Source organism: Emiliania huxleyi (assembly GCF_000372725.1).
Source record: "Emiliania huxleyi CCMP1516 unplaced genomic scaffold EMIHUscaffold_1, whole genome shotgun sequence".
In the NCBI taxonomy this organism is placed as follows: Eukaryota; Haptophyta; order Isochrysidales; family Noelaerhabdaceae; genus Emiliania; species Emiliania huxleyi.
Genome location: NW_005202428.1, coordinates 1,116,998 through 1,126,068, shown reverse-complemented (window position 1 = coordinate 1,126,068; position 9,071 = coordinate 1,116,998). Strand labels below are relative to the sequence as shown.

Sequence of the window (9,071 nt, the reverse complement as noted above, 5' to 3'; positions counted from 1 at the left end):
GCGGCAGTGCGCCGCAGCCGTTGGCTCGGCGGGCGGAAGCGGACGCGGGAGGAGCCCAGCAGCGGGTGCGCCGGCGAGGGGGTCGAGGCGCTCCACCGGCGGCGCGGCGGCGCCTACGCGCCTTGCTGCTTCCCCGGCTGCACGCTCCGCAACACCGCGCGGGGCCTTCCCCACAACGGCCTTTGCCGGTTTGCGCACGCGGCGGGGACGGCGCCGGCGCCGGCGCCAACCTCGCCGGCGGCGCCCTGAGGGGAGGGAGGTCTAGAGCCCAGGTTGGCGGCGGCGGAGAGGCCGCAGCTCGTGCCGCGGGGAGGAGGCAGAGCTGAGGGAGAGGTCTTGAGCGCCAGGTCGCCGCGGGCACCGCGCATATTCGGGTGGGCCGCGCGCTACACGCTCCGGCGCGCGTGGCCCCGTTGTACGTGATCGATGCATTCGATCGAGATGCATGCATGCATGCCATGATCCCCAAGCAAGCTCTCACTCAAGGGTCTCTGGAAGAGTCATGTCTCATGATCCACATACGCATGTCCATGTCCATGTGTTGGCGAGGTGTGTATGTGCAGCACACACACAGCGGTCGCACAGGGCACTGGGCCGCGAATGCTGTCCGAATTACAAAAATTTGTTGTCATCGCACATCGGAAAAACGTGTCATACGCAGAAGGCCCGACGTCCAATAAATAAAGGCTGCAGGATAGTCCGGTAGAACTCTCTGGCCCGCCGCGTGTGTCCGTCCGAACTTCCCTGGGACGTGGGAGAGCCCTCCACGAGGCCGAGCTGGGACGTCTCACCGGACACCGTCACCGGCCAACCTGCACCATGAGCCGCGCTGCGGCCGGGAAAGCTAACGATTCGGAGCAGAATGACCCAGACGATGTGCCGCCGCTGACGCCCGAATTCACTCTTCAAAACCATGACCGATACACTCGACCTCGCCCGTACCAACATCGCGACCGTCGTCGAAACGGACCGTTTGAAGCCGTGCGATCAAAGACCTGCTAAAGAAGGCGGACCGTAAGCCGACGGCCTTCGCCCAGACGTACATGCACGACCCCGCCATGACGAACATGACCGCCTTCACCAAGGGAAGGAGCTTCCTCAGGTAATATGTCTTGAAGGCAACAGAACACTCCGACCGCTTCGTTCTCAACGACAGCGCTCGCACAAGGCCGTCCTCATGGCGGAGGTGCGATGATGTATTAGACTACATTTGGAGGCAGGAAATCTTGCTGCAGGACAAGACTTCAAAGATCGAGAAGCTGCAAGAACTCCTACACAGTGAAAGGCAACGCATGGAGCTACTGATTCCTATAGCAGTTTTGGTATGCGCCTTCCTCCTAAATAATTTCCTGACAGCGTTGCGGGATTGGCTTCTGCCGCGGATCCATGGCGAGGTGCAAGGCGTGCCTGTCAGAGCAATTAGAGGGGTGGCCGTGGCCACAGCACGACAGGTTCGAGTGCCAGTTGTTGTCGACGCCGAGACGGTTGACAACTTGACGGCTTGCCTTCTCCGACGTCTTACGGAGAGAGAGAGAGAGAAGGAGGTCAATGGTCCACAGACCACAACGCTTCGAATATTGTGTACCAGAGAGATAGGTGTGGGAGCTGTGGCTGGGAGCGGCCAACTTCAACTTTTAGGCCAGCTAGCAAATTTAGATGGGGGGAGATAGGCAGGACGAGTGTCGCGCAACACCATCTCTACCCCTCGGGAAAAGTGCGGCGATTCGATATCGTTTCACGTTTGTGCTCTCGAGTTACGAGTATCGTCTGTGTGTGACCTTCCCCCCCCCCCCCCCCCCCCCCCGAGCTGGGGGCGGGGCCCGCGCAGCGGCTTCTAGTTTTGACCGCGCAAGATATAAAGGGTGGCTAAGGGCTCTGCCCGCAAGGCGCCCGCGTCGCAGACGCGGTACCATTGACAAATCTGCAATATACCCCCACACGAACAAATAACAAAATCCGAATACCGTGCAGAAACCATGTGAATCTGGGCCGTGGACGGACGCAAGCTATCAGCTGGTGCCAAGACATCGCTCGTTTTACGGGAGCACTGCAGCAACCACAGCCGGGGGCTATTGCAACACATATGGAGAGCCTCCTGCGTGACCTCGGGGACGCGCGCGACGCCTGTAACAACCTGCCTTTTGACGATGCGCTGCGCGACAAGATAGCTACCGAACTGGATCGCATCGAGGCTGCTCCGCCTCTCGAGCGCATGTTGGTGACGAAGCCGCCGGTCAAGAGGTGGGCGGAATTGGTCAGCCGGCAGAAGGATCCGTCCATCAAGACGCGTCGTCAGGCTGCGCTCACCGCCATGCTGCGCGTCGTCGACCGCCTCCCCGCTCGGGGGCCAAGCCAAGGTGCTGCGTACTCGAGTAGCCTTACTGTAGGAACCTTTCATGCTCCAAGGTGACGCAGCCAGCCCCATCCGCCCCCCTTGCACAGACTCTTCCCGCTTGACTGAAACCAGAGGGGTGAGGAACCACCCCGACCCAGTTAATGGCGCGTCGGGGCCAGCGCCTTCAAATGCGCCCCAACCCTCCACTGCTGCCACCTCATCCTGCGCTGCCACCGGTGCGCGCCGGCTCGAGGCTTTCCGGGCACACGAGGACACAAGGCGGCAACGTCTGCCCACTGTCCGCGCAGGTGTGCGGCGCTCGTCGAGATTGACGGCAGGGCGTTGGGCTCGGCGGCGATGTTGGAGGGTGCGCGTGCGGATGAGGCGTCCGCGGGCTAGTGTGCGCACCCTCGAGCCGTCACGACCCCGACCGTCAGCTTCTCTGCGTGAATATGTATGGCAAGCGTGCTTCCACTGCGCGCCCGCGCCTGCGGCGCCGCCGCGGCTCCCCACCCTTTTCGAAAAGCCTTTTGCGCAGCAACACCTTAAACTTTTCAGGCCCTCCAAATTCGGGTCGGAGCGTAGCGGAGAGTGGGCCCGCACTGCGCCCGAGTTTGAAAAGGGCGACGGACGCTTGCGTCCTAGCCTCCAACAACGCCTCCCCGGCGCAGAGGGCCCCCCGGAGGGATGCACAACCGACCCACGCCACGCCGCTTGCGGCGGTCCTCTTAGAAAAGAAAGGAAGAAACCGGACACCCCAAGGGAGGGATGGGAGGACGGCACGCCGCCACCACACAGGGATTTTAAGGAGAGGGGTGTGATGCGCTAGCCGTCGCCCACCCTTGGGCGTCCGCCTCTTCCTATCTCTCTTCGCAGTCTCTCGCCGATTCTCGCTGCGACCTTCATGCCACCTCGCGGTCGTCCCACTCTCGTCGTTCTCTCCCTTGTCGCTTCTTCCTCTGTCGCGTCGCTCTCCTCTGCTTCGTCCTGCGACGCCGCGGCCGCATGCCGGTCCCTTGTTCTCGCGGTTGTTGCGGCGGTCTTCTTCCCAGCTCCGCTGATGCAGTGCGTTATTCTTTGCTTGTGTTATAAATCGTTTGGAGCACTTGGAGTGCGGTTTGAAATTCTTTGTTTGACTGGCAGCTCCTGCACGCACGCGCGCGCAAGAGGCGCCCGATGAGTGAGGAAGAGGATGAGGTCCAAGACCAGAAGCAGACCATCGATGCGAAGTGCAAGGCGCGGACGCAGCGTGCGCTTCCATAGCGCACCACCTCACGCCACGCTGGCCGCCTGTGTGCTCTGCAGGCGACGCTCGCGTGCGCCACGATGCTGGTAGAGTACGAGGCGTGCCAGGCGCGGATCGAGGCCAAGGTCCGCGCATCCCGCCCACAGTCGCCCGCCGTCGCTGCGCATCCACTGACTGGGCTTGTACCAAGTAGGGGAGCGGATCGTGCGAGGGGCAGTACGGCGATTGGGTGCACTGTGTGGACGCGTGCGCGGCAAAGTCGCTCTTCTCCAAGCTCAAGTGACGGCGTGCTGCGGCGCTTGGGTGCAGGCATTGCGTGGTGTCTCGAGGTGTGAGTTGTCGGCGGCGCGTCTCTTTGTGCGTGCGTCGCGGCCTCTCGCTCGTGTTGTTGCGCCAGCAGATCCAGCGATCTGTACCAGCTTGAGCTACGGTATCAGGAGAAGATCGATACCTGACTAATTTCCTGTGTGCTGGCTGGTTGAGCCTGAAGGGGACTGAGCCTGAGAGGCTCTGGTTCAGATATGCGTTCCCCCCACACCCACCCTTCCGCACAGACGGCCTTTTATTACGATACCTCCCCCTTACGGCTTTATTGCTATTACCACAATACGCGCTTACCTTAAGGTCCTCCGGGCCCCGTTAGGGAGGCAAACCCTGGCCGGCCCTTAGAACCCCAGGTAAGGCCCAGGTGTGGCCTAGGGCATCAGAAGGGACCAAGAGGAGTCCAGTCTGAGCCATAGAGCCCATGTCTTTGCCCCCGAAGGTCGCGTTCAAATGCCCGGACCTGGCCCGGACGGACGTCTCAGTGGTGTCTGGCCGGCGCGATCACCGAGCTGTGACGCTCAGGGAAGCCGGATGAGGTACTGGTTTCTTTGCCCAGGCCTAGCCTACGACCCATGCTGGATCAGCTGAGCAAGGTTTGGGGAGAATCCTATAGTAGGATCTTGCATCTTCAGATATTTTGATGAACGACCGAAAATGGTCATAAACGGGTCGTATTCGGTCGTTCGTCAAAATATCTGAAGATCCTGCTATAGGATTCTCCCCAAACCTTGCTCAGCTGATCCAGCATGGGTCGTAGGCCAGGCCTGGGCAAAGAAACCAGTACCTCATCCGGCTGACCGACTGGGGGACGCGCGCAAACAGCAGAACTTGATTGCCTGACCCACGGTCGCTAGGCGGAAGCAGCGTTCAGCAACTGCCGCCGCGGGGTTCTCGTCCAAGCATGGCCACCATGGCCAGGCATCCTGAAATCCTCGTACGCCTGTCGCTCAGCAATTGGAGCACTTACTTGGAGTGCGTGCGGTCGCTCAGTAACATGCTTTCTTTGGATGGATGGATGGATCCCAAACTCTGTAGCAACATCCCGTCGACTGGGAGATTTCAATACCAAATAAACTCTGTACACTCACACATCGTTTGTGGGTGGGCGACGGCTAGCACCACACTCCTTCCTCTCCTTAAGATCCCTGTGAGAGAGATTTTTAGCAATACCTTAAAGAGAGGTTACAGGCGGCGTAAGATCCGTTAGCGGGAGATCGGCGGGAGCTGCGGACGTTTCGAATTCGGCGGGTGCTGCGGACGTTTCGAATTTGTCGACGGACCGTTTCAGGTCTCTGCGCTCCAAACAACTCTAACACTCACACGTCATTTGTGGTCCCTGTGTGGTGGCGGCGAGCGAGAGAGGTGGGTGGCGGAGAGAGAGTTGTTTGGCGGCGTGCCGTCCTCCCATCCCGCCCGATGTTTTCTTTTTCTAGTGCGTAAGTGGTAAGAGGATGTGTGTGAAGAGAGGAACATATACAAAGAAAATAAAAAATGGAGGAAGGCATGTCACCTGTAATGCTCAGAAGCTTCTTCCCTTGTCGAAAGAAAGAAAGAAAACAAACAAACCCAAACGAGCGATTGGGAGTTCTTCCCATTTCTCGGAGATGCGCTGCGAGAATTCTTCTTCGAGTGTAAATTCTTCTGAAACGGGCGCTGGCCCAACGATCAAGCCGCGGCCATGGACCCGGTCAAGCTTATCGCGTCGGACGGCACCGAGATTATCCTCGACCGGCAGGCGGCGATGGTCTCCGGGACCATCAAGTCCATGCTCGGCGGGCCAGGTGTGGGGGCCACGCCACTGCCGCCACGAGCACATGCGTCACTGCCGCAGCCGCCGCGCTGAGGAGTGACGGCACCGCACCCGCGGGCACCGCTGCTTTCGCCCGCCGCTGCTCTCGCCCGCCGCCATCATACCGGAGTCACCCTGCCACCTCTGCTCGCCGCGCTCTCACCTCGCCGCGGCTCCGCTCCGGCAAGGTGGGTATGTGGAGCAGGAGAAGGGGGAGATCAACTTCCCGGAGATCTCGGGTAAGACGCTCGAGCAGACGGTCCAGTACTTTTACTACAAGCTCCGCCACACCAACCCGTCCTGTGCGCCTCTCCACCCAACTTCCCTCTCGCACTGCCTCCGGAGACCCGCCACGCTGCCTGCCTCTCCCGCCCCCTCCCCGACCGCTCAGCCCGCCACGGCGCCCTCGTCTCTGCAGCCAACCACACCCTCCCCGAGTTCAAAATCGAGCCCGAGTCGGCACTGGAGCTGCTGATGGCTGCAAACTACCTCGATACATGAACATGACCTCGAAACCACTGCGCGCCCACCCCGCCGGGCGTGGACCCTGCTCCCGATGTGTCGAAATGCCAGAGGGTTCGCGGTTATCGTGACCGAACACTGCGAACGAGTCTGTAGTTTACGTAAACGTGGTGTAATTAACATCGGAAGGCATGCCTTGTGCGGCATGGCGACGCGCCTCTCGCACGCGAGGAGAGCGGCCGCACACCCCGGTTAGGGGACCCCTAGGGTCCTGAGGGCCGGATTGTTTTAAGACCTTTTAAGAAATGAGGAGGTTTGGGGGCTCAAATTGTCATTTAAGAGATTGCAGGCACGGGGGGTCCCTTTTTTAAGTCCGTTTAAGAAAATCGGCCTCACCGGCACGCGTCGCTGGGTTCCCGCGCCGGTTTCTCCAATACTGCCGTTATTAGGCACGAACCCGCCACTGAAGACACATCTGTAAGTCTGGTGCACTGGCGGGAGCCATACTCGCATAGGGGACGCGTGCCAGCTGACTGTAGCCAGCTTCCCGGCCTCCGGCGTCTACCGGGGAGCCTCCCGGACCATCGACCTCGGGAGCTCTCCCGCACCGTTTAAGCGTTTAAGACCGTTTAAGGAATCGGCGGCCCAGCAGCTCTTAAAACCTGCCATGGCAGGTTTTAAGCCGTTTAAGCCGCAGGCGCCCCAGGGCCCACCCTTTTAAGCCTAGGAGTACCCTAAGCCGCACACAGGCACACTGCTCGAGCTACCCCCCCTGCACATCTAAAGCCATGCCCCCCCCCCCCCCCCCCAGCAGCAGCGTTTTGCTGCTGGGGGGGTCGGGACCCCCCCCCCCAGCAGCAGCGCTCTGCTGCTGGGGGGGTCAGACCCCCCCCCAGCAGCAGGGATGGCTTTAGATGTGCAGGGGGGGTAGCGGGCAGTGCGCGGCCGCTCCGAGCGGATCACAGATCTCACACCGCAAGCCGGCATTCGTGTGTATAAAGCCGTACACACGCGACGCCACTCGCTTGCTTATTTCGCTCCAGTCCTACCTGCGGAGTAGACCGGAGGGCTACGAAGCCTTCACACTCCAAGGGGCTGTACACACACGCGTTCGGCGTTGGCGTTGCCGCGTGTTGACAAGCCCGCGTTGGGGCGCGGCTCGTTTCGAACTTTCGTCCCTACGCGCCAGGGACGGCCGACCGACCGCCCGACCGGGAGCGGAACGACGCGACCTGGCTGCACCGAGAGCCGCGGGCTTAAAAGGCCATTCACGGGTGTCCGCGGCCCACTGTGCCCGCTGGTAGGACAGGTGATCGCAGGAACGTGCAAACCCCCTGTGGCTGTCACGCTGTGGTCTCAGCTCCATATCATCTCGGATATTTTTTGTAGGCACCGGAACATCGAAAAAACTAGTCAGAGGGAAAAGTAATTCGAGCAAACCCCGCGGCCGCAGTGAATTAAAAGGGCGGTTTTCGAGGGGGAATCTGGAGAATCTGGGAATCGGCTCACCACGGAACCCCACCTGCTCCGCTCGTGGCTCGACACCTCTCGCAAAGCTTCAAAGTCATAGCCACCACCTCGCACCTCCTCCGGCAAGTGTTTGCCGTATCTTGCCGCCGTTCCACGCCTGGATGAGCTCGTCGCCGTAGCCGCATTGCATCACAGCCTCCTGAACTGCGTCTTGTAGAACCCCTGCCACCATATCCCGCGCCTTAGCGTCGGAAAACTCGGGCTCGTAGTCATTAACATACTCGGAAGCAGGCGCAGACGGACGGCCGCGGGGATTTGGCAGGCGGCGAGGTGGGGGAGGGAGAGCACGGCGGTGCGCGCTCGTTCGTGGCTCCCGCTGGTGCCAGAAGGGGGCCAGCGCCCAATGCGCTCAGCCTGTTCTTGTCCACCAGTCCACCTTGGAAGAGGGGGGTGGGGGTCCACCTCGCACCTGTCCCTTGGGTGCGGGGCTTGCTCCTGCTCCTGGGCCGCGTTCCGCTCGGCGCCTTGGCCCGACTTCACTTTTCGGTCTTCGGCGCACGGCGCGGTTGAGCTTGAGGAACTTGTGAGCGCGCGCTTGCGGCTTCCGCCGGCCGGGCTTGGGGGGGGGGCGGGGTGTTTTCTTGTTTATCATGTTTTTTGTTTCAGGGTAGGCTCCGCCTCACTGCATCTCGGACTGGATTCCACGAATTGATTTTCCTAGCGTCGTCAAAGTGAGCTGAAAGCTCGCTCGAAGAGCCGATGTCACCCGCCGACCGCCTCCCATCTCGCCGCTGCTCTGGCGGGGCGGCGGCGGGGCCTGGCGACGGCGCGCGGCGCATGTGCCGTGGCAACCCACCGGGCCGGCCGGCCGCGAAGGCGCCGACCGGCGATCGCCACCGCGCCCCGCCTCGGAACGCCGTTTCCGCTTGGCGTCCGAGGCGCTCGGCGTTCCCGCTGGAGCGCGAGATCGGACCGGGTCTGACGCTCCTTTTCTCGCCGTAGGCACGGCTGGCCGGCTGGAGCAGCGGAAAAACAAAAATCGGATACGTCAATCCTCTCCGGCCAGCCTCGGGCTAATTAGAACTGCAAAAAATCGGAGGTTTCCGCCGCCCCGGATTCCACCTCCCTGGCCCTCCACGCCCCGCGCGCGCGACCGTATCACCGCCGCAGTCGGCCTCCCCGCCCCGCGCGCTGTAGGAGCGGCGCCCACCCACCGGAGACGCCTTCCCCTAGACCGCCCGACCACCCCGCCCCCTTCGGCAGGTGCCTCGCACGTATTTCGAGCGCGAGAGGCCTCCTTTGAGGTGGCGGCCGGCCGCCGCGTCGCGCGGTGAGGCGGCATGAGGCCGTCCCCCCTTCGCGTTCGAAGGCGGGCCGGCCACGGCACCGGCTGTCGCGGCTCGAGGGCGGCAGGCGAGCCGCCCCCCCCTCCTTCCCTTCCCTCC

The 9,071-nt window shown here is 61.9% G+C and overlaps 2 protein-coding genes across 2 annotated transcripts; both read left to right on the top strand.

Annotated features, from left to right (window-relative positions):
• Positions 1-2,083: 2,083 nt before the first annotated feature.
• EMIHUDRAFT_94940 (hypothetical protein) lies at positions 2,084-3,864 on the top strand (the record flags this gene model as incomplete). The annotated part of the gene is made up of 3 exons (XM_005794076.1): positions 2,084-2,254; positions 3,641-3,706; positions 3,775-3,864. The coding sequence occupies 3 exons, from the start codon at positions 2,084-2,086 to the stop codon at positions 3,862-3,864; spliced, it is 327 nt and encodes a 108-aa protein (XP_005794133.1).
• A 1,719-nt stretch (positions 3,865-5,583) lies between these two features.
• On the top strand, positions 5,584-6,462 carry EMIHUDRAFT_425739 (hypothetical protein; the record flags this gene model as incomplete). The annotated part of the gene is made up of 3 exons (XM_005794075.1): positions 5,584-5,686; positions 5,883-5,996; positions 6,113-6,462. The coding sequence occupies 3 exons, from the start codon at positions 5,584-5,586 to the stop codon at positions 6,193-6,195; spliced, it is 300 nt and encodes a 99-aa protein (XP_005794132.1). The 3' UTR covers positions 6,196-6,462.
• Between the last annotated feature and the right edge of the window lie 2,609 nt (positions 6,463-9,071).